Consider the following 26,129-nt stretch of genomic DNA (forward strand, 5'->3'; position numbering starts at 1 on the left):
CTTGGTAAAACACCTCCCACCATTCCCAACATGCTCCATTCAATGCCTCCTGTGGTCTTCCGTCAAAAAGATGTCAGAAGGATTTTGACGAATCTTGATGCTAAGAAAGCTCCAGGTCCCGATGGTATTTCTCCACTTGTTCTCAAAACCTGTGCTCCTGAACTTACTCCTATTCTTTGCCGCCTTTTTTCACTTTCTTATTCCAAAGGTGTTTTTCCTTCTGCGTGGAAATTTGCTCATATCCAGCCAGTTCCTAAAAAGGGTGACAAATCCCTCCCATCCAATTATCGTCCCATTGCAATTACTTCTACTCTTTCTAAAGTAATGGAGAAATCAATTAACCACCAACTCTTAAACTACCTAGAAACCTTCCGTCTGATCAACGATCGCCAGTATGGATTCCGTCAGTGTCGATCCACTGGTGATATTCTGGCTTATGTTACCCACTTATGGACTAATTCAATGGAAAGGTTCGGTGAAACACAAGTAGTTGCTCTTGACATCTCAAAGGCTTTTGATCGTGTTTGGCATAAAGGTCTTCTAAACAAGCTTCCATCTTATGGTTTGCCAACTGTTTTTAATAATTGGTTATCCAGTTTTCTCTCTGATTGCTCACTGAGGGTGATGGTAGATGGCTCTCTGTCTTCTAACTTCTCCACTAATGCTGGTGTGCCCCAAGGTTCAGTTCTTTCCCCCACTCTTTTCCATTTGTATATTAATGACCTTCTTCCATTGGCTGGAAATCCTATCCATAGTTTTGCCGATGGTAGCACATTGCATTCCACTTTCCATTTTGAGAAACCATGCCCTGCTCAATCAGCTTCAACATCTCGAAAATCTGCTACCAATTCTTTAAATGCCAATCTTCAGGTAATTCTGTTTGTTTGTTTGTTTGTTATTTGGTTTTTAGGAGCATTAGCAACTAAGGCCATATTGCTCCGGGATATGCGGTGGTCATTCCCTGACCTTTCCGCATCCTCCGTATTTGGTGGTGACGGGCTCGAACCCCGGTCTAATCAAGAAGCGTGTGCTACGCACTGCTGCTCCTTCCCACCTGGCTACGGAGGCGCCTTCAGGTAATTCTCCAGTGGGGCAAAGGCAACTTAGTTGATTTCAACCCTTCTAAAACTCAGTCTTGCCTAATATCTCACAAAAAAAAAGGATTCTTCTTCTATGCTTATCTTTAGTGACACTCCGATTTCTAGGCAAAATGATATCTCTCTTTTGGGGATTACCCTGACTTCTAATCTCTCTTGGCACAAGCACATTACAAATATTGCTTCCTCTGCATCTAAAAAACTTGGTTTTCTCTTTTGCTCTCGGCGTTACTTTTCTTCCAAACAGCTGCTCATTCTGTATAAATTGCAAATCCGCCCTGCCATGGAGTATTGTTCCCACATCTGGGGTGGTGCCCCCAAAACCTCTCTCAGGCTTCTTGATTCCATTCCGAAGAGGGCAGTTAGGTTAATTAATGATTCATCTCTAACAGACTCTCTCCACTCACTGTCTCATAGGCGTACTGTTTCTGCTGCATGCCGCTTCTACAGATACTTCCATGGGCACTGTTCTTCTGAATTGGCTTCTATAATTCTCGCTCTCTCTTTCAAAACAGTCCGAACACGTGCTGCCACCAGCCAACATCCATTTACTGTCCAACTTCAAACTCACAGAACCAACTTTTCATCTTCCTCGTTTATTCATTCAACTGCCGTTTTTTGGAACAACCTTCCTTCATACGTATTTCCTGAAAATTACAATCTACAGAAGTTCAAGTTCAATGTCAACAAATATCTTCTTTTGTCTTCTCAACCTCCAACCCAAGCACGGTACTAAGTACTACAGGTTCTAATACCTCTCTGTTTGGGGTTTACATAAAAAAAAAAATATATATATATATATATATATATATATAAGCTAAATTAAAATAGGATATTGCCAGTAGCATTGCAAACCAGTAGAGTGAAAATGAACTAAATCAAATAAAATAACAATAACAGAAAAATATAGGGGGTGTAAAGAAGAAAAGTATAGTGTTGAAGCAACATTCATAAAATAATTTAGAAATTAAGCCAATTAAAAGGAATTTAGCGGCACCCCCTAGTAAGCACCCGTTTCCCGAATTATGAGAAATCTCACTAAAGTGGAAACGTAAACTAACAACATTACATGACCAAATAAACCGAAAATTAATAAAATAAAATAAAAGACTGACCGTTATGCCCCATCTCGACAGAGGACCTCAAGGCCAATAATAGTTAGGGAATCACTGCATTTTGAATGCTAAACAAATCGATGCAAATGACGGAATGATACTAAGATCAAACTGCCGATGCAATAGATTTGCATAGCGGTAGTCCTTATGCACCGAAAAATAATAAAACAATGTCTAGCACTCGTATGGCCAAACCACACCACTGGCAAAACAATAATTGAACTGAATATATAGAGAAACAAATTAGGCTATAGATGGCAGTACAAACACAGCGTTAGAACATCGTCACACTACCCCCATTTAAATATGATCAAATTAATCCAAAAATTAAAGAGAAATAAAAATTACTGAAATATATATATATATTTCAGTAATTTTTATTTCTCTTTAATTTTTGGATTAATTTGATCATATATATATACAGTAAACCCCCGCTATTCGCGGTATCTGTATTCGCGGTCGCTGATTTAATATAAAATGAAACCTAAAAAAATGTGAATTTTAAATCGCCGTGAACATTTTCCGCCATAAAAAAACATGGGCATGGCTAAAATCATCTTTCCCGGTCAAAACAGCGCTCAGTGGGTGGAGGGAGAGGGGTGACAAAATCGCGAGTGTGGATGTTTCTCGCTAATCCTTGTTCAGTATGTGCTATGCGCTTGTCATGGGTTTCGTCGTTTGTTTTTAATTTATATGCTTATAAATTGAATAAATTTATCAATTTATAAATTGACATGCTTAAAAAGTGATAAATCTACCGTTTTGCAGTGTAAAACAGACTTTTTCAAGTGTGTTAATGTTTATTGTGGACAAGTTCTTTCTAACTCGTACAAAAATATGGCTACGAATAACAAGGGAAATGTGAAAAGATCAAAGAAGGCGATGACATTAGCGAATAAAATTGAGTTATTAGACAAAATTTCTAATGGTGAAAGTGTCTCCTCAGTGGCAAAACATTATAAAATCAATGAGTCAACGGTACGATCAATCAAGAAATCGGAAGAAAAAATCCGCCGTAGTGTCCGTGAAAAAGCGCTAATTGCTTCAAAAATTTGCTCTGTAACTCGTGATGTTAAATTAGAAAAAATAGAAAAAGCTTTAAATCTGTGGATAGAAGACCGAACTCAAAATAAAATTCCCCTTTTCATCATTCGTGAAAGGGCAAAACACCTTTATCAACACTTAATTGCTTAACACGTTCGCTGCCGGTCATCAGACAGCATGCTATCGTCAATAGCGTGGCACAGAAGGCGGAGACTGTCGCCAGAAGCCGACTGTGTTTCCATAACCAAAAAGCTTGAAAATTGGTAATAAGGGATTGTTCGGTATACCATATCAATATTTAAGTGTCGTATAAGCAGTTTCCAAAAGATTCTGAGATTCACGCGCCAGCGCGTGATAGGCACTGGAGGTCAAATTTGGCTTTAAATGCCGCATCACGCGCTGGCGCGTGACATAAAAACATAATAATATAGTTTGTAAATAATAAAACAAAAAACATGGTAACATTAAGAAATACGTTTTATTTCATACCGAACCAATACAGATTATAAATACTGTGTGTCAGAATGTTACTTATGTATAATTTTCGCACAATCTAAGCAATAGCCAGGTGATCCTTCACAAACACTGCAGATATAGATTGTATCCTTACGTTTCCCTTCGGAATAGCAACGTTTGCATTGCTTCCTCAATATCTTTCCACCTTTTCTTTCTTCCCGTGGTTTGAGCACATGTTCCAGTTCAGGTACATGATGCACAGTATGAGGGAGATCAGATGGCTGTTTTAATAAAGATCTGATCACTGATAAACGGAAGTCATAAAGTTGCACCTTGTTATGTGAATATTTATTATAGATATGGTGTGCATTTATCATTATTAGTTGCAAAATATGCATAAATATTTTTGTAGGCCACCTAATGGTTTTCCTTTCGCAAGGATAATAGGCAAGCATTTGATCTTGCTTGTCAATGCCTGACATAAACCTATTATACTCAATTATAGGCAATGGTTTTGATTTCAGTTCGCCTCGTTTGTTCTGCATTTCCACCATATCATTTTGGTATTCTGTAGATATGTAACTGACATCTCTTCTATCCTTCCACTTAGCAATCATTACACCACGGGCACACCTTGATAAAGTTTCTCCTTTCTTCAGTTTTTTTTCTCGAACGTCTTTCGGAAATGTTTTCCTATTACTTCTGATTGTCCCAGTACAATGTGTTCGTCTGTCAGCGAGACACTTAGTGAGTTCATAGCTATTGTAATAATTGTCCATAAATATGCTATGCCCGACATCTAACATCCCATCAAGTAAGTTCATGACGACTTTTTGTGCATGTCCTTTTCCACCAGAATCATCCAACATACCGGTATACACTTGAAATTTGATAACCATGCCAGTAGGCGTTGTGATCATATACAACTTGATGCCGTACTTATGGCGTTTGTTTTGAATGTACTGTCGAAAAACAAGCCTTCCACGCCACAATATCATAGACTCATCTAAGCTAATCTCACGTCCTGGATAATATATTTCCGACATTCGTTCATTGAACAGATTCACCATTTTCCGAATTTTATATAGGCGATCCCGTGGACATACCTCTTTCTTTTCTGGATTTTTTGCAAAATGCAAGGCCCGCAATAATAATAAGAAATGATTCCTGCTCATATTGTCTACGAATACATGTAATCCGAACAGCTTATCTGTTTTCCAATAATCTTGTATGCGGTTCAGTCGAATGGTTCCCATATGTAAAATTAATCCTAAAAATACCAGCATTTCATCTCTAGTGGTGTCCTTCCATGCATTTATTCGAGAATGTTCTTTATTTTCTCTGGGAAGAAGTATTTCATGTGCATAAACATTTGTTTGTATAATTATTTCATCCAAGATATTGTCGGTTAATAAATGACGAAAGTAATCTATTGGATTCTCACCTGGAACGGGTTGCAGCAAAGACTCGGATTTTGTGAAACGAAACTGTTTCATCGATGTTACGTCATTTTCCCACACGACGTTTTCCAACTTACAAGGATCCTGCAGTGAAAGTGTAGCCTCTTCCACAATACCTTCTTCATCTACACTTTCTGAATCCGAAGCGTCCTTTGGAGGGATAAAATCTTCATCATCATCGTAACCGACGTCACTGGAATATACGTCAGATAAATCCTCCAATATTTCTGCAATTTCTTCATCTGTAAGGGATTTTTTATAGTGCACTTTTCTTCTTTTCGGGCCCGACTGGCCTGCTAAACTGTCATCTGCACAACTCATATTACAAGGCTTTTCTTCACGTCACGTAACAAAATATTCAACACCACATACAACTACATATAGTTTAAACCCTTTACTTGACGCCAAAACAAATATAAACAGCAGAAACACAATGCCAATTGAAGTTGACAACTTCATACAAAAGTCTAGTGAATCCCGCGCCCGCGCGTGATTGGCTACTGGGTAATGATGCCACATCCCGCGCCAGAGCGTGATCGGCTCTTCAATACTGCTGCGACATCACGCGCTGGTGCGTGATCGGCAGCGAATGTGTTAAGTGGTTAATTGCTGGAACAAACTTCCATCTGTCGTTGTGGAAGTTGATAGGTTAAATAAATTTAAGGAGGAACTGGACAGGCATTTGGAGGGAATGGTGTGATTTTTTTTTTTTTTTTTTGGCTGATGCTGCATAAGCTCCTACACTTGCTTTCTTGCATCATGTGCCACTACTACTACTACTACTTTAGCGAAACTGTTGATAGAACTGGCGGGATAAGTTTTTAAGCTATAGCAAAGGTCCTGGATTGAAAGATGTGTTTGAAATTTCTAATAAATATTACATTTAATATTAAATTGTTTCTTATTTTCATTTCGATGCCTTATGCTTGCATTTCACTATGTACTGTCTATGTACATAGTCATATTATGAAGGTACATATAATACATACATAGACAAAATTTTAGACTAGTTTTTCTTATATATTTCATACTTTGGAACGGAACCCCTTTATTACTATGGGAGCCATTACTCAGCATTCGTGTTTTCGGTATTCGCAGCATATCTCAGGAACGTAACCCCCGCTATTCGCGGGGGTTTACTGTATATAAAAGTGTGTGTGTGTGTGTATATATATATATATTTTTTTTTTTTTTTTTAAACTTAATACCAACTGGATAAATTGTAGAATTTGCATACAACTGAAGAAATTTAATAAGAATTTAGAATATAAGTATTAGGGGTGAAAACTATATGAAATGAGGCCAAAGGGCCAAGTATTTAGGTAACCTACGCTGGACTTCATTGTTGTAGCCTAAACACAGATTATAATAAAATAGTAAAATTAAAATGATGATGTAGCTAATTATTGATAATTGGATACATTGAATTGAACATTAGCATTAGCATTAGTAGAGGCATATGATGCAAGAAAGCAAGCTTATTCAGCATCAGCCAAAAAAAAAAAAAAAAAAAAAAAACCCTCTCCCATTTCACCCCTCCGTTCGTTCGAAATACCTGTCCAGTTGAGCTTTAAATTTGTTTAGGCTATCAACTTCAACAACAAGTGATGGAAGTCGGTTCCACCAACCAACCACCCGCTGGCCAAAGGCAAATTTCCGCACATCTATCCGACATCCGTCCTTCCTCAATTTGAATTTATGCCCTCTGAGGTGATTATTCTGAGAAGGATGAAGAATCCCATTGGCATTGAGCATGCTCAAACCATTCAAAGCCTTATACACCTCTATCAGATCACCTCGCCGGTGCCTAGTCTCCAGACTCTGTAATTTGCAAAACTTAAGCCTTTCTTCGTAAGAGCAACCCTTTGTTCCATTTACTAATCTTGTTGCCCTTCTCTGTACCCGTTCCAGCAGCTCTACATCATTCTTGAAATGAGGCCTCCAGACCTGTATACAGTACTCAAGATGTGGCCTAACCATTGCCTTATACAAGGGAATAATCACCTCCTTATCCCTGCTAGAAACATTCCTGTATATCATTGACAAGACACCATGAGCTACTCTTGCAGCTCGTCTGCACTGCTCAGAGAACTTCATATCTGCCTGCACAATTACCCCCAGGTCCTTTTCATTTTCCACCACTGTCAGTGTAGTACCGCAGAGTTGATACATTGCTCTGGGGTTACTGTTACCCATATGTAGTACTTTACATTTGTCAATGTTAAACTTCATTTGCCACCTCTCAGCCCATCTGTTCAACCTTTCCAGATCCTGTTGCAGCAGCATAGCGTCAGTAGTGTCCTTAACGACCCTGCCAACCTTTGTATCATCTGCAAACTTAGACATTAAACTTGATATCCCATCATCAATATCATTCATAAACACCGAAAACAACAATGGACCCAACACTGAACCTTGAGGAACTCCACTAATAACATTAGTCCACGTTGAGCAGTGTCCATTGATTACCACTCTCTGTCTTCTGCCACTCAACCATCCCCTTTTCCATAGCAGCAATTTGCCTCCAATGCCACACTGCTCCAATTTGTGCAGCAGTCTTCCATGTGCAACAGTATCAAAAGCCTTTCTAAGATCCAAATATATAATATCAAAGTTATTCCCTGCATCCAGTTCTTTTATGACTACATCATAGTATCCAATCAAATTGGTCAGGCAAGACCTGCCCTTAACAAAACCATGCTGCGTCTGAGCTATAACTGAATTCTTGTCTAGATGATCCTGCAGTGCTTCTTTAACCAGTGCCTCCATTAATTTACCTGGAACAGAAGTTAAACTAACAGGTCTATAATTACTTGTGTCAGCCTTTGATCCTCCTTTGTGAATTGGGGTTACATTTGCACATCTCCAGTCTATGGGTACCTCCCCTGAGTCCAAAGAAGCTCTCATAATTATGGCTAGGGGTTTGCATACTTCCTTTGCTGCCTCCTTTAATATAACTGGATAGATCCCATCCACCCCAGGTGCCTTTTTTATGTTTATCCTCAACAATCTCTCCTCCACTTTCCTCTCAGTTATTACAAAATCATCCAGCTCACTGCCAATGTTTACTTTACCTACATCATTCTCCTTCCTGAATAACTCCTCATGCATGAATGCAGATGCAAAATACTCGTTTAGATTGTTAGCCACCTGAGCAGGATCCTCAACTGTTGAACCATCAATATCCAGTGGACCAATCTGATTCATCCCTTTCCTTCTCGAGTTCAAGTATGTAAAGAACTCCTTTCTGTTTTTCTTTGCATCCTTTGCCAAGGATTTTTCGTAGTCTGCCTTTGCCTGCCTAATCTCCTTTGTGACTTGGTTACAGACCAACTTATATCTATCATAGGCTTCCATGTCACCCATTAATTTGTATGTATCCCATGCATTTTTCTTCTCTGCCACATGTCTCATTAGTCCATCTGACAACCATTTAGGCCTAAACCTTGAACAATATTTCTTAGTTGGTATGTAAAGCCTGGTAGCCACCAAGATTAGTTCCTTGAATGCTTCCCATTTTGAGTTTGCTGTTGGTAACATCATCAGTTGGTCCCACTGTATAGAATTTAAATACTGTCTCAGACCATCATAGTCGCCTTTACGAAAACAAAAACCCTTCCCTTTACCTCTGATGGTAGTTACCTCCTTGAGTAAATCCCACTTCAACACACTGTGATCACTGCCACCTAGTGGTTCATTTATCTGCAGGTTCTTAATGCATGAAGAATCACTACTGATAATCAGATCAAGAGTATTGCTCCCTCTTGTTGCCTCACGAACATGCTGATGTAGAAAACAATCATCCAATAAATCCACAAAAGCCTTGCTAGTGTGCGAGTGACCAACCCACAAATTCCAGTCAATATCTGGGAAATTAAAATCCCCCATTATAAGACTCTCTGATTTACTGGCCCACTCTATTTCCCTGTACAATATATTATTATACTCATCAGAGTCGTTAGGCCTATAGCACACTCCTACTCTCAATTTTGATTTCCCTATGCTTATGTCACACCAAACTGACTCGACACTGCCCTGTCCATCGATGTCAACTGGCTTCACTTCCTTTGACTTTATGTGTTTCTTAATTAATAACATAACCCCTCCTCCCCTCCTGTCCTGTCTATCCTTTCTATATACATTGTATTCCCCAAATTCCAGTTCCGCATTACTTATATCTGTGTGACACCACGTCTCTGATATCCCAACAATATCTGCCTTTGATGTTTTGAGCAATACCTCAAATTCATCAAATTTATTTACCAAACTCCTAGCATTGGTGTACACGCAGGTATACATGCACCTGTTTCTATTCTTAGCTATCCTAACACAACCCATGTGTTTACTTGTAACGCAATGACTACCAGCAGTCTCTGAAATATCCTGCATCTTGTTTTTCAGACTTCTGCTCATTTGAATAGAAGCAGTGCAAGAATCACTTCCACCTCTGCCAGTGGCTACTGTTAATCTATTAGTCCTTGTATCCCCCCCAACTAGCAGTTTTCCGAACCACCTAACACTGCCTCGACAGCATCAGCAAAAATTCTTGCAACTATTTCAAAGCTATCTGTCGGGCTAGCAGTTATTCTGCCAGTTTTCTGCTATGATTGAACATTACATCAGTGGGTGAAATAAAGCCAAAAAGCAAAAAGAAAAAAAATTAGCACATTCTTTTACATTATGTACAAGGTAGTCCCAATGCAGTGTCAATGATATAAAAATTATTAAAGTAAAAATAAGGATACGGCTAAAAAATATAATTAAGTGTTTTCAGAGTGGGAAAAAGGTTTTGAATTATATGTAGATTTTTAAGTAAATAGGGAAAAATATTGTAGTGTTGGAATTTTGTGGAGATTAGAAGAATTAAAATAAATACTAAGAAGCATTTGGTAAAGGGAGAGGTATTATTAAATTGAGGATGCGCAAGGGATAAGGCGTAGTTAAATAAAGACAAAGTGTTGTTTGTTTTTTAGGAGCATTAGCAACTAAGGCCATATTACTCCGGGATGTGCGGTGGTCATTCCCTGACCTTTCCACATCCTCCATATTTGGTGGTGACGGGCTCGAACCCTGGTCTAATAAAGAAGCGTGTGCGATGCACTGCTGCTCCTTCCCACCTGGCTACGGAGTCGCCTAATAAAGACAAAAATAGAGATAAAATGATGATAGTTGGAACGTTCGTATCACCCTCATATTGCACTAATAACTCCATGAATGGGAAGAATAGTAGAAATAAAAAGTAGAAAGGTAAAATGTATAGAAAAAGGTTATTAAAACATACAGAGCTAGCGAAAAAGATTATACTTTTTTCAGTTTCGGTATTTTTTTTTTCCCTGCTTTTTTCCTGTAGTACAACTATTTGGTATTCATCTCCTTTTGGCGCCACCGTAGCAAGGAGCAGCAGTGCGTAGCACATGCTTCTTGATTAGACCGGGGTTCGAGCCCATGCCTACCAAATATGTAGGATGCAGAAAGGTCAGGGAATGACCACTGCATATCCACGGAGCAATAGGGCCTTAGTTGCTAATCCTCCTAAAAAAACCAATTAACATAACATCATCTCCTTTTTATACTAACTCTTACAAAGCCAGGGCTCTTACTAAAAGGTTGGGGTTCACAACCCCAGCTAGCTCAGTATGTTTTAATAACTTTTTCTATACTTTTTACCTTTCTACTTTCTATTACCTTTCTTCCTGTTCGTAGAGCTATTAGTGCAATACGAGTTGGGATATCAGAGACGTGTCACACAGATATCAGGAATGCAGAATTGGAATTTGGGAGAGTACAATGTGTACAGAAAGGATAGGAAGGGAGTTGTTACACTGTTAATTAAGAAAAACATAAAATCAAAAGAAGTGCATTCAGTTGATATAGATGAACAGTGCACTGTTGAGTCAGTTTGGTGTGACATAAGCACTTCGAAAGCAAAAATAAAGAGTAGGAGTGTTATAGGCCTAATGACTCAAATGAGTACAATGAATAATAGTGCAGAGAAATAGAGTGGGCTAGTAAATCAGAATGTCTTATAATGGGGGATTTTAACTTCCCAGATACTGACTGGAACTTGAGTTGGTCACTCGCACACTAGTAAGACTCTTGTGGATTTATTGGATGCATGTTCGAGAGGCAACCAGAGAGGGTAATACTCTTCATCTGGTTACCAGCAGTGATCACTCGTGGATTAAGAATTTGCAGATAAAGGAACCACTAGGTGGCAGTGATCACAGTATACTGATGTGGGATTTACTTAAAGATTTAATTACCATCAGGGGTAAAGGAAAGGGTTTTTGCTTCCGTAAAGGTGAGTACAGTGGTCTCTGACAGTTTTTAAATTCTGTACAGTGGGATCAACTGATGATGTTACCAACAGCAAATTCTAAATGAGAAGCTTTCAAGGAATTAATCGTGGAAACTACTAAAAGTTTCATACCTATTAAGAAATATCGTTCAAGGTTTAGGCCTAAATGGTTATCAAATGAACTAATGAGACTTGTAACAGAGAAGAAAAATGAATGGGATACATATAAATTATCAGGTGACACAGAAGCCTATGGCAGATATAAGCTATTCTGTAATCAAGTCACAAAGGATATTAGGCAGACGAAGAAAGATTACGAGAAATCTTTGGCAAAGGATGCTAAGAAAAACAACAAGGATTTCTTTACTTATATAAACTCAAAGGAAGGGGATGAATCTGATTGGTGCACTTGATATCCATGGTTCGACAACTGATGATCCCGCTCAGATAGCAAACTGAGTATTTTGCATCTACATTCACACGAGGAGTTATTAAGGTTTGAAAATGCCAGAAGGTTATCAAATTGTAGCAGGGTGCTTAATGATTTTGTAATAACTGAGAGCAAAGTGGAGGAGAAATTGTTGAAGTCAAACATAAGAAAGGCACCTGGGGTGGATGAGATCTATCCAGTAAAGGAAGTAAGCACACCCTTAGCCATAATTATGAGAGCATCCTTGAACTCAGGGGAGGTCCCCACAGACTGGAGAAGTGCAAATGTATCCCCAATTCACAAAGGGGGATTGAAGGGTAACACGAGCAATTACAGACCAGTTAGTTTAACTTCTGTTCCGGGTAAAATAATGGAGTCACTGGTTAAAGATGCACTGCACGATCATCTAGACAAGACTGCAGCAATAATTCAGACACAGCATGGGTTTGTTAAGGAAAGTCTTGTCTAACAAAGTTCATTGGTTATTATAAAAAAATTATGATGTGGTTACAAAGGAAATGGATGCAAAAAATAATTTTGATATCATATACTTGGATTTCAGGAAAGCTTTTGACACTGTTGCACATAGAAGACTACTGTACAAATTGGAGCAGAAGGGTATTAAGGGTAAATTGCTACAATGGATAAAAGGATGGTTGAGTGGGAGAAGACAGAGGGTGGTAATCAATGGGTGCTGCTCTTCGTGGACTAATGTTATTAGTGGAGTCCCACAGGGTTCGATGTTGGGTCCACTGTTGTTTTGTATATTTATCAATGATATTGATGAAGGTATATCAGGCTTAGTGTCGAAGTTTGCAGATGATATAAAGATTGGCAGGGTTGTTAATGACAGTAATGGCAGTGTGCTACTGCAACAGGATCCAGAAAATTTGGGCTATGGGCTGAGAAGTGGCAACTGAAGTTTAACCTTGACAAATGCAAAGTACTGCATATGGGCATTAGTAACCCCAGAGAAACGTACCAACTGTGTGGTACTACACTTAAGGTGGTAGAAAATAAAAAAGACCTGGTAGTAATTGTGCAGTCAGATATGAAGTTTTCTGAGCAATGCAGACAGGCTGCCAGGGCAGGTCATGGGGTTTTGTCAATGATACATAGGAATTTTGCTAGCAAGGAAAAGGAGGTGACTGTCCCTCTGTATAAGGCAATGCCTTGAGTACTGTGTACAGGTCTGGAGGCCTTATTTAAGGAAGAATGTAAATTTGCTTGAGCGTGTACAGAGAAGGGTGACAAGACTGGTGGGGGGAATGAAGGGATCCTCTTACCAAGAGAGGCTTAAGTTCTGCAAATTGCAATGGCTGGAGACTAGGCACCTGCGTGGTGATCTGATTGAAGTGTATAATGGGTTGAGCACACTGAATTCTGATTGGATTCTTCCACTTGTTCAGATTATGAACCTAAGGGGGCATAAATTCAAATTAAGGAAAGATGGATGTAGAATTGATGTGTGGAAATTTGCCTTCAGCTAGTGGGTGGTTAACTGATGGAACAAACTTCCATCTGTCATTGTGGAAGTTGATAGGTTATATAAATTTAAAGAGGACCAACATTTAGAGGGATTTGTTTTGTAAATTTTTTATTATTTTTTTTTTTCTGCTTATGCTGCATGAGCTCATACACTTGCTTTCTTGCATCACATGCCACTACTACTACAAGGGTGATATGAATGTTCCAACTATCCCCATTCTATCTCTATTTTCGTCTTTATTTAACTACACCTTTATCCCTTCCCCATCCTCAATTTAATACCTCTCCCTATACCATGTGCTTGTTACTATTTATTTTAATTTTTCTAATCTCCACAAGATTCCAACACTAAAATATTTTTCCATATTTACTCAAAAATCTACATATAATTCAAAACCTTTTTGCCACTCTGAAAACAATTATATTTTTTAGCCTTATCCTTATTTCTACCATAATTTTCATATCATTGACACTGCATTGGGAAATGCATTGATACATGGTCAGGTATTTCCCTAAAGAAATACCTGACCACGTATCAATATTTACTTCCGCTGATATCAGACTTTGCATTTTTGCCATCCCTGTATTCGACTTATAACTAAATCTGCCAACTCATATTTGATGACAGCTCTACCACCTTTATTTTATTTTATTTTGTTTAATCATTTGGTATCAATATTTTTACAGTTCCTTAACCTTCAAATTGGCTTTGCAATTCAGCCCATAATTTTCTTAATTCATCATAACTTTTAGGATATTAACGTTCATTCTCCTTTTTCAAATCTAAATTACTTCTTTTTTCTAGTATCCTTACCCTTCTAGTCCTTGACACTTTGTGTAATTTTCACCTCCATTTATGCAAACTTTATCAGACATCTATCATTTGTACATGCTTATATACTTTTGCATCCTTTACTGCTGCTTTGCCCGTTTCGGTGAATTTGTCATACCTTGCTTATTCATTTTGTATTTTTAATTTTCCGTCAACTGTAACTTTGACTTTAAATTACATTTAATATATACAGTTGGTCGTCGACTTACGACCGACTTCTGTTCTGACTGACAAGGTCGTAAGTCGATCTGGTCATATGTCGGCCATATATTTATTAACAGTATTTTTTAACCTTTCTAATCTTTTTATTATCTTTATAATTTATTTTTATAATCTTTTAAATTTTTATCATCTTTTATTTTTCATTTTAAATACAGTAATGTTTTTATCTTTTATTTAGCGATACTGTACATACCTTCATTTCTACGCCTAGGCTATCTCTCTCTCTGAGGTTAAATTCAAATGTTCTCTACATTTTAATTGGTTTATTGTTCATACTGTTTATAAAAAAACAAAACTACAATCTATAATTATATTGTGCATAATGTGAAAAATAATACTGTACATAATGTACTGTAAACACAAAAATACAATCTAAAATTAATGTAAAAATTAATACAAATGAAATTTATAATCTTTGCTTGTGCTGGGTTGTGCATTGTCAGGGTCATGTTCTTGGGTTGAGGCAGGAGTTGTTTATTTATAAGAGACATTATGCAAGGCGAATCTTTTTTTAAAACGCTTAAACCACCCAGTACTAGCCTGGAAATCTTCTGCGTAATCGTCTCCGACGCGTGATTTTAAACTCTGAAACAAACTTCTAGCCTTTGCTTGCACTGTGTGAAGACTCATGGGTGTATTTTTTTGTATTAAATCTTCCATCCACACAAACAACAATTTCTCCATTTCATGGATGGGTTCCTGTCGTTGTTTGGTTAAAATTGTAGACTTAATAGGTGCAGAACCTTTCACAGCTTCCCAAATTCTTTCTTTGTCCTTAAGTATCGTCGATACCGTGGAATGTGATAACTTCAAGTCAGGTGCTATCGTATTCACTTTCTTTCCGCCTTCATACTGCTGGATAATTTTCATTTTACACTCTAAATCAATAGTTTTCCTTGACTTCTTAGCTGGCGTATATGTAGATGAAGGCATTTTCCTTTTACTAAACATTTTATGCGTATTTCAGTAGAATTTTAATTAATACACCACCCGCAACAGATGCTTGAAAGCGACTGGGTGTATGTGTGAGAGAGAGCGACTGAGTGTATGTGCCTGGTGCTGTCCTCAGGCCTCCCGTCATCGATGTGCCTCCTCACCTGGGTTATGGGTGTCCTCAGTAGTGACTTCCTGATTTATTATTAATTTATTTATTATTATTTTTTTTTTTGTGGTCGTAAGTCGCATAGGTCGTAAGTCGACGACCAAGTGTATATATATATATATGTGTGTGTGTGTGACGCAGTATGGATGTGTGTATGTCTGTTTATGTATACGCACTCATATTTTGACTACTGTATTAGTTTCATTTAGATGGCGTTCGCAATAGCCACATCTTATTATAAATAATAACAAAAAAAAGGTACCTACTTCTGCTCTTTACTATTGTACATTCCTTTACCGGACCTATTTGACTAAATACATTTCCAAGTACGCTTTCTGTTGCTGAACTAGGTATATTGCTAATAAACACAGTACAAAGATCAGCCATTGACGATAACGAATTCAAATTTTATTATATCTCCATTCAAGCAAGAATAATAAACACGTTAAAAGTTCATACACAAACGCATCACAAGAAATCACACATTACAATCCTAAACTCCGTCCGAAAACAGCGTGTAGACCTACACTTTATATTCAGCATTACACCACCTCGTGGCAAAAATCATAAAATATCGATTTATGCAACGTTTGAGGCGGTTATTACGACATCAGGTGTACCTTGGACCACAAAAAAAAAAAAAAAAAAAAAAATAGGTAAAGTGCAGCCATTATCAACCCACTGCAGGATGGAAGCCTCCTCAACTTCTCTGTGATTTGGACATGCTGACATAGCAACGGAACTTAGAAGCTCACAGAGATTCCTCCAGTTTCTGACGGCCTTATAAGATCGTAGAATCGTCACCATCGACAGTCACTTCCGGTAATACCGGTTTTATATGTCACTTAGTTATTGTCAGCTAGTTATTATAGGTGCCACTATTGTCAAGGAGACGGGATATATACTGTATTAGGGAAAAAGAATAGGTGGAAGAAGACCAGGGTATGTCTGCCAGGGAAAAAAGTTGATGACGTTGAAGAGCAGATATTAACTTTCAGGAACACAAAAGGTAATATTGTTGTGCAAATCTGCACTAATGAGTAACAGATGCGTAATGAGTATCAGTAGCCTTAATAGTAGTAGAGGCATGTGATGCAAGAAAGTAAGTGTATGAGCTTATGTAGCATCAGCGAAAAAAATCAAATTCACACAACCATTCCCTTACATGTGTGTCCAGTTCTTCATTGAATTTATTTAACTTATAAGCTTCCACAACGATTGATGGAAGTTTCTTCCAGTAGTTAACCACCCACTTGCTAAAGGCCAATTTCTGCACATCTATTCTACAACTGCCTTTCCTTAATTTGAATTTAATCCCCCTTAGGTTCGTAACCTGAGCAAGTGGAAGAATCCCTTCAGAATTCAGTGTGCTCAACCCATTCAAGGCTTTATACACCTCAATCAGATCACCTCGCAGATGCCTAATTTCTAGCCGCTGCAATTTGCAGAAATCAAACCTCTCTTGGTAAGAGGATCCCTTCATTCCCCTCACCAATCTTGTTGCCCTTCTCTGTACACTCTCAAGCGAATCTGCATCCTTCCTAAAATGAGGCCTCCATACCTGTATGCAGTACTCAAGGCGTGGCCTGACCATTGCTTTATATAAAGGAATAATCACCTCCTTTTCCCTGCTAGCAAAATTCCTGTATATCATTTACAACACCCAATGACCTGCTCTTGCAGCCTGTCTGCATTGCTCAGAAAACTTCACATCTGATTGCACAATTACTCCCAGGTGTTTTTCATTTTCTACCACCCTAAGTGTAATACCACACAGTTGGTACGTTCCTCTGGGGTTACTTCTACCCATATGCAATACTTTGCATTTGTCTATGTTAAACTTCAGTTGCCACTTCTCAGCACATCTGCCCAAATTTTCTAGCTCCTGTTGCAGTAGCACACTGCCATTACTGTCATTAAGAACCCTGCCAATCTTATCATCTGCAAACTTCGACACTAAGCCTGATATACCCTCATCAATATCATTGATAAATATACAAAACAACAGTGGGCGCAACTCCGAACCCTGTGGAATTATTCGTGGACTAATAACATTAGTCCACGAATAGCAGCGTCCACTGATTACCCCTCTGTCTAAGAGTAACAGATTTGCAGATCTACTTAAGAAGGCAGGTAAAAGTCTAACAAAAGTCGGGAGTTGGGGTTAAATTTGAAAATGTCTGAAATTCTACCCAGACACAATAGGATGGAGTATATAATGAGAGCATTGTCAATCAGTTCAGCCCTGGACACACTGCACAAGGCTCATGAGGAAGATTTTTTTTCAGCATAGTCTATAGTTGCTAACAGAAGAGATTGCTTCTACAGGGATGGTACACACTTAAATAGAAGGGTGCAAGAATATTTGCTGATGATATGGAAGAAGTATTAGGTGGATCACAAAAATGCTAGCTTGGGGGGAGGGTTTCACAGACTAAAAGATTAACAGTGGCAGCAGGCAGAGGGGAAAGAGATTCATCCACTGTTTCTATCACAAACAGCAGCAGCCTGGAAAGGTGCTGAGTGATTTCAAAGATTCCGGGAAACCATCATTGAACAAGTAAATACATGGGCTGTGTTGGAGTAACTAAGGGTAAGAACAGGGGCATGTATACTTGCATGTACACCAATGCTAGAAGTATAGTAAACAAATTTGATGATTTGAAGTGCTGGTAAAGAAATCAAAGGCAGATATTGTTGGGATATTAGACATGGTGTCAGACAGATATAAGAAGTGCAGAATTAGAATTTGGGAAGTAAGGTGTACAAAAAGGATTGCAAGGGAGGAGGGGTTAGGCTTTTAGCTAAGAAACACATAAAATCTAAGGAAGTGCATCGGGTTGAAATTGACAGACAGTGTATTGTTGAGTCTGAATGGTGCGACATAACCACTGGAAAGGGAAAAGGAGAGTAGAAGTGTGTTATAACCCTACTGACGCCGATTAGAACAACGAACAATTGTGCACAGAAATAGAGTGGGCCAGGAAATCAGAATATCTCGTAATGGGAGATTTTAAATTTTCAGATATTCACTAGAACTTGTGGTTTGATCACTCGTACGGTAGTAAGACTTTTGTGGATTTATTGGATGATTGTTTTCCACAGCGCAACATTTTCGAGTTGCAACTAGAGGGAATAATACTCTTGATCTGATTATCAGCTGTAATTATTCGTGCATTAATAATTCGCAGATAAAGGAACCACGAGGTGACAGGGATCACAATGTACTGATGTGGAATTTACTTCAAGATGTAACTACCATCAAGGTAAAGAGAAGGGTTTTTGCTATCGTAAAAGTGACTAAAGTGGTCTCAGAAAGTTTCTAAATTCTATAGTGGCATCAACTGATGATGTTAACAACAGCAAATTCTAATTGGAAGCATTCAAGGAATTAACGTTGGAAGCTACTAGGCTTTTCATACCAACTAAGAAATACTATTTAAACCTAAATGGATGTCACATGAACTAATGAGGCTCATGGCAGAGAAAAAAAAAATGAAAGGGATGCATACGAATTATCAGGTGACACAGAAGTCTACGGTAGATATTAGCATGTCTATAAAGAAGTCACAAGGTCAGGCAAGCGAAGGCTGATTAGGAGAAATCTTTGGTAAAAGGATGCAAAAAAAAAAACGACTGCTTTAATTATGTAAATTCTAGAAGAAAGGGGATGAATCAGATTGGTCCACTTGATATCGATGATTCATCTCTTGAAGATCCTACTCGGATAGCTGAAACACTCAATGAGTATTTATTATTGTTGTTAATGTTAGTGAGTGTTAGGGGCATCGGTGACTAAGACCATGATACTCCATGCATATTGTGTGTAAACTCCGTGCGTTCTGAGGTCAATTTTCTGTTTGCTGGAAGAAACACCCGAGTTTCAGGAAGAAAATCATGCTACCTTCGCCAGAGATCGACTAACTCAGTCACATTTTGAAAAAGATCCATAAAATTACTCCCGTCGTCGATGGGATTAGAACTCCAGCCTTTTTCGCCAGGTGTGGGGAGGACAGCGATCCGACAAACTGTGCTACACAGAAAGGCACCAGTCTTACTATGATGCAGTAACTATGATGTAGTAACCAAGGAACTGGATAAAAAAAATATAATTTTGATATAATATACTTGGATTTCAGAAAGGCTTTTGATACTGTTGTACATAAAAGACTGCCGTACAAATTGGAGAAATTTGACATTAAGCACAAGTTGTATTGCTATGGATAAAGAAATAGTTATGTAGAACAACACGGAGAATGGTTATGAAATGACACAGCTGTGTGTGGACTAATGTTATTAGGGAGTCCCACACAGTTCAGTGCCAAACCCACTATTGCTTCAATATTTATTAATAATATTGATAAAGGTATATGAGGTTAATATCTAAGATTGCAGATGATACAAAGATTGGTAGGGTGATTAACGACAGCAATCATGGTGGGGTACTGGAACAATATATATGAAAATTGGGTCAATAGGCTATATAATGGATTTGAAGTTTAACGTTTGCAAAATCCAAGTTACGGCATATGGGCAGCAGTAACACCAGTGTAGCTTATCAACCGTGTGGCACTACACTCAGGGTATTGAAGAATGCAAAAGACTTGGAGTAATTATGCAGTCAGTCATAATATTCACTGAGCAATACAGACATTCTGCCAGGACAGCGCATGGTGTTTTGTCAATTATATTAGGCGATTATCTCCTTGTATAAGGGCATGGTTAGGCCGCATCTTAAGTATTGTTTACAGGTGTGGATGTCTCGCTTTAGGAAACATGTAGATCTGCTGGAACGATGGCAACAAGGGAAACCAGGTTGGAGAAGAAACAAAAGGGTGCTCTTGCCTAGAAAAGCATAACTTCTGCAATTTGCAGCTTCTGTATAGTAGGAACCTGCTGTGTGATCTGATTGAGATGTTTAAGACCTGGATTGGATTGAATAAGCTGAATATGAATAGCATTCTTCCCCTTGCTGAGACTACACATGTGGGAATGCATAATTTATGTTGAAGAAGAAGGGTTGCAGGATAGGTGCGCAGAATTTTTTGCCTTCAGGCAGCGGGAGTTTGACTGTTGCTGCAGGCTTCCTTCTGTTATTTTGGAAGTGAATGGTTTGAATAAATCCAAGGAAGAACTGGACAAATTCTTGTATGGTGTAAATGGGTAAAGTGTGCAGTTTTTATTTTTTTTTTTGGTTGAGGCTTTATAAACTTGATTTCTTGCATTATTTTCCACTACTAATGTTAAGTCTATTCAGGCCCCAGAATTATGGTATTACCCAAAACAACCAATAGTCATCAGCCAAACCATAAAAAACAGCTATGGCATATCTGAACCAAATCTCCTTGTCCAGACGATACTCCAGCAGGTACCAAACCCAGGCAAGACCATATATTCGGATCATACACACTTTTTTTTTTTTTTTTTTTTTTTATGTTCCTTAAAATCCCATGCGACTGCGTCCTAGGTTCGAAAGTAACCAGGGTGCACGCAGCGATATTTTTATCTATCGCTGTGACTAAAAAAAATATTACATATTTTAGTGTAAAGTGTAGTAGTAGTGGCATGTGATGCAAGAAACTAAGTCAATGAGCTTATGCAGCATCAGACAAAAAAAAAAAAATATATATATCATTCCCTCCAAATGCCTGTCCAGTTCCTCCTTAAATTTATTTAACCTATCAACTTCCACAACGACAGATGGACGTTTGTTCGAAAAATTAACCACCCGCTGGCTAAAGGCAAATTTCCGAACATCTATTCTACATCTATCTTTCCTTAATTTGAATCTATGCACCCTTAGGTTCGTAATCTAAACAAGTGGAAGGATCCCATCAGAATTCAGCGTGCTCAACCCCTTCAAGGCCTTATACACCTCAATCAAATCACCGCGCAGGTGCCTAGTCTCCAGCCATTGCAATTTGCAGAACTTAAGTCTCTCTTGGTAAGAGGATCCCTTCATTCCCCTCACTAATCTTGTTGCCCTTCTCTGTACACGCTCAAGCAAATCTACATCCTTCCTAAAATGAGGCCTCCAGACCTGGACGCAGTACTCAAGGCTTTCCCTTATACAGAGGGACAATCACCTCCTTTTCCCTGCTAGAAAAATTCCTATATATCATTGACAAAACCACATGACCTGCCCTGGCAGCCTGTCTGCATTGCTCAGAAAACTTCACATCTGACTACACAATTACTCCCAGGTGTTTTTCATTTTCTACCACCTTAAGCGTAGTACCACACAGTTGGTACGTTTCTCTGGGGTTACTTCTACCCATATGCAGTACTTTGCATTTGTCAATGTTAAACTTCAGTTGCCACTTCTTAGCCCATCTGCCCAAATTATCTAGATCCTGTTGCAGTAGCACACTGCCATTACTGTCATTAACAACCCTACCAACCTCTGTATCATCTGCAAACTTCGACATTAAGCCTCATATACCTTCATCAATATCATTGATAAATATATAAAACAACAGTGGACCTAGCACCGAACCCGCGGGACACCACTAATAACATTAGTCCACGAAGAGCAGCACCAATTGATTACCACCCCTGTCTTCTCCCACTCAACCATCATTTTATCCACTGTAGCAATTTACCCATAATACCATTCTGCTCCAATTTGTACGATAGTATTCGATGCGCAACAGTGTTAAAAGCTTTCCTGAAATCCAAATATATGTTATCAAAATTATTTTTTGCATCCAGTTCCTTTGCAACCACATCATAATATCCTATCAAATTTGTCAGACAAGACTTTCCCTTAACAAACCCATGCTGTCTGAATTATTGGTACGGTCTTGTCTAGATGATCCTGAAATGCATCTTTAACCAGTGACTCCATTATTTTACCCGCAACAGAAGTTAAACTAACCGGTCTGTAATTCCTCGTGTCACCTTTCGATCCCCCTTTGTGAGTTGGGGATACATTTGCAAATCTCCAGTCCGTGGGGACCTCCACTGAGTCCAAGGATGCTCTCATAATTATGGCTAAGGGTGTGCTTACTTCCTTTACTGGATAGATCTCATCCACCCCAGGCGCCGTTCTTATGTTTAACTTCAACAATTTCTCCTCCACTTTGCTCTCAGTTATTACGAAATCATTAAGCACCCTGCTACAATTTGATAACCTTCTGGCATTTTCAAACCTTAATAACTCCTCAAGTGTGAATGTAGATGCAAAATACTCATTGTTTGTTTGCTATCTGAGCAGGATCATCAGTCGTCGAACCATGGATATCAAGTGCACCAATCAGATTCATCCCCTTCCTTTTAGAGTTTATATAAGTAAAGAAATCCTTGTGTTTTTCTTAGCATCCTTTGCCAAAAATTTCTCGTAATCTTTCTTTGCCTGCTCAATATCCTTTGTGACTTGATTACAGACTAGCTTATATCTGCCATAGGCTTATGTGTCACCTGATAATTTATGTGCATCCCATTCATTTCTCTTCTCTGTCACGAGTCTCATTAGTTCATTTGATAACTATTTAGGCCTAAACCTTGAACAATATTTCTTAATAGGTATGAAACTTTTAGTAGCATCCACGATTAATTCCTTGAATGCTTCCCACTTAGAATTTACTGTTGGTAACATCGTCAGTTGATCCCACTGTACAGAATTTAAAAACTGTCTGAGGCCACTGTACTCACCTTTACGGAAGCAAAAACTCTTTCCTTAACCCCTGATGGTAATCATATCTTTAAGTAAAACTGGGATCACTGCCACCTAGTTGTTCCTTTATCAGCAAATTCTTAATACACGAATGATCACTGTTGATAACCAGATCAAGAGTATTACCCTTGATTGCCTCTCGAACATGCTGCTGCAGAAAACAATCATCCAATAAATCCACAAAAGTCTTACTAGTGCGTGAGTGACCAACCCACAAGTTCCAATCAATATCTGGGAAGTTAAAATCCCCCATTATAATACATTCTGATTTACTAGTCCACTCTATTTCTCTGTACAATTGTTCATTGTACTCATTCGAGTCATTAGGCCTATAACACACTCCTACTCTTATTTTTGCTTTCACAGTGCTTATTAGCATTAGCATTAGCATTAGCATTAGTAGAGGCATATGATGCAAGAAAGCAAGCTTATTCAGCATCAGCCAAAAAAAAAAAAAAAAAACCCTCTCCCATTTCATCCCTCCGTTCGTTCGAAATACCTGTCCAGTTGAGCTTTAAATTTGTTTAGGCTATCAACTTCAACAACAAGTGATGGAAGTCGGTTCCACCAACCAACCACCCGCTGGCCAAAGGCAAATTTCCGCTCATCTATCCGACATCCGTCCTTCCTCAATTTGAATTTATGCCCTCTGAGGTGATTATTCTGAGAAAGATGAAGAATCCCATTGGCATTGAGCATGCTCAAACCATTCAAAGCCTTATACACCTCTATCAGATCACCTCGCCGGTGCCTAGTCTCCAGACTCTGTAATTTGCAAAACTTAAGCCTTTCTTCGTAAGAGCAACCCTTTGTTCCATTTACTAATCTTGTTGCCCTTCTCTGTACCCGTTCCAGCAGCTCTACATCCTTCTTGAAATGAGGCCTCCAGACCTGTATACAGTACTCAAGATGTGGCCTAACCATTGCCTTATACAAGGGAATAATCACCTCCTTATCCCTGCTAGAAATATTCCTGTATATCATTGACAAGACACCATGAGCTACTCTTGCAGCTCGTCTGCACTGCTCAGAGAACTTCATATCTGCCTGCACAATTACCCCCAGGTCCTTTTCATTCTCCACCACTTTCAGTGTAGTACCGCAGAGTTGATACATTGCTCTGGGGTTACTGTTACCCATATGTAGTACTTTACATTTGTCAATGTTAAACTTCATTTGCCACCTCTCAGCCCATCTGTTCAACCTTTCCAGATCCTGTTGCAGCAGCATAGCGTCAGTAGTGTCCTTAACGACCCTGCCAACCTTTGTATCATCTGCAAACTTAGACATTAAACTTGATATCCCATCATCAATATCATTCATAAACACCGAAAACAACAACGGACCCAACACTGAACCCTGAGGAACTCCACTAATAACATTAGTCCACGTTGAGCAGTGTCCATTGATTACCACTCTCTGTCTTCTGCCACTCAACCATCCCCTTATCCATAGCAGCAATTTGCCTCCAATGCCACACTGCTCCAATTTTTGCAGCAGTCTTCCATGTGCAACAGTATCAAAAGCCTTTCTAAGATCCAAATATATAATATCAAAGTTATTCCCTGCATCCAGTTCTTTTGTGACTACATCATAGTATCCAATCAAATTGGTCAGGCAAGACCTGCCCTTAACAAAACCATGCTGCGTCTGAGCTATAACTGAATTCTTGTCTAGATGATCCTGCAGTGCTTCTTTAACCAGTGCCTCCATTAATTTACCTGGAACAGAAGTTAAACTAACAGGTCTATAATTACTTGTGTCAGCCTTTGATCCTCCTTTGTGAATTGGGGTTACATTTGCACATCTCCAGTCTATGGGTACCTCCCCTGAGTCCAAAGAAGCTCTCATAATTATGGCTAGGGGTTTGCATACTTCCTTTGCTGCCTCCTTTAATATAACTGGATAGATCCCATCCACCCCAGGTGCCTTTTTTATGTTTATCCTCAACAATCTCTCCTCCACTTTCCTCTCAGTTATTACAAAATCATCCAGCTCACTGCCAATGTTTACTTTACCTACATCATTCTCCTTCCTGAATAACTCCTCATGCGTGAATGTAGATGCAAAATACTCGTTTAGATTGTTAGCCACCTGAGCAGGATCCTCAACTGTTGAACCATCAATATCCAGTGGACCAATCTGATTCATCCCTTTCCTTGTCGAGTTCAAGTATGTAAAGAACTCCTTTCTGTTTTTCTTTGCATCCTTTGCCAAGGATTTTTCGTAGTCTGCCTTTGCCTGCCTAATCTCCTTTGTGACTTGGTTACAGACCAACTTATATCTATCATAGGCTTCCATGTCACCCATTAATTTGTATGTATCCCATGCATTTTTCTTCTCTGCCACATGTCTCATTAGTCCATCTGACAACCATTTAGGCCTAAACCTTGAACAATATTTCTTAGTTGGTATGTAAAGCCTGGTAGCCACCAAGATTAGTTCCTTGAATGCTTCCCATTTTGAGTTTGCTGTTGGTAACATCATCAGTTGGTCCCACTGTATAGAATTTAAATACTGTCTCAGACCATCATAGTCGCCTTTACGAAAACAAAAACCCTTCCCTTTACCTCTGATGGTAGTTACCTCCTTGAGTAAATCCCACTTCAACACACTGTGATCACTGCCACCTAGTGGTTCATTTATCTGCAGGTTCTTAATGCATGAAGAATCACTACTGATAATCAGATCAAGAGTATTGCTCCCTCTTGTTGCCTCACGAACATGCTGATGTAGAAAACAATCATCCAATAAATCCACAAAAGCCTTGCTAGTGTGCGAGTGACCAACCCACAAATTCCAGTCAATATCTGGGAAATTAAAATCCCCCATTATAAGACTCTCTGATTTACTGGCCCACTCTATTTCCCTGTACAATATATTATTATACTCATCAGAGTCGTTAGGCCT

The 26,129-nt window shown here is 38.8% G+C and overlaps 1 protein-coding gene across 2 annotated transcripts in view; it reads right to left on the reverse strand.

The window, feature by feature from the left end:
- Nucleotides 1-16,057, reverse strand: part of LOC150084488 (RNA-binding protein 28) — a 141,483-nt gene extending 125,426 nt beyond the window's left edge. For both annotated transcript variants that reach the window (XM_090375241.1, XM_090375240.1), the window contains exon 1: nucleotides 15,811-16,057. In XM_090375241.1, coding sequence (XP_090231367.1) covers nucleotides 15,811-15,833 — 23 coding nt within the window. In that variant the 5' untranslated portion in view covers nucleotides 15,834-16,057. The remainder of the gene's footprint in view (nucleotides 1-15,810) is intronic.
- Nucleotides 16,058-26,129: the final 10,072 nt, after the last annotated feature.

This window comes from Mastigoproctus giganteus, chromosome 6 (genome assembly GCF_048544385.1).
Source record: "Mastigoproctus giganteus isolate SK-2022 chromosome 6, ASM4854438v1, whole genome shotgun sequence".
Lineage (NCBI taxonomy): Eukaryota > Metazoa > Arthropoda > Arachnida > Uropygi > Thelyphonidae > Mastigoproctus > Mastigoproctus giganteus.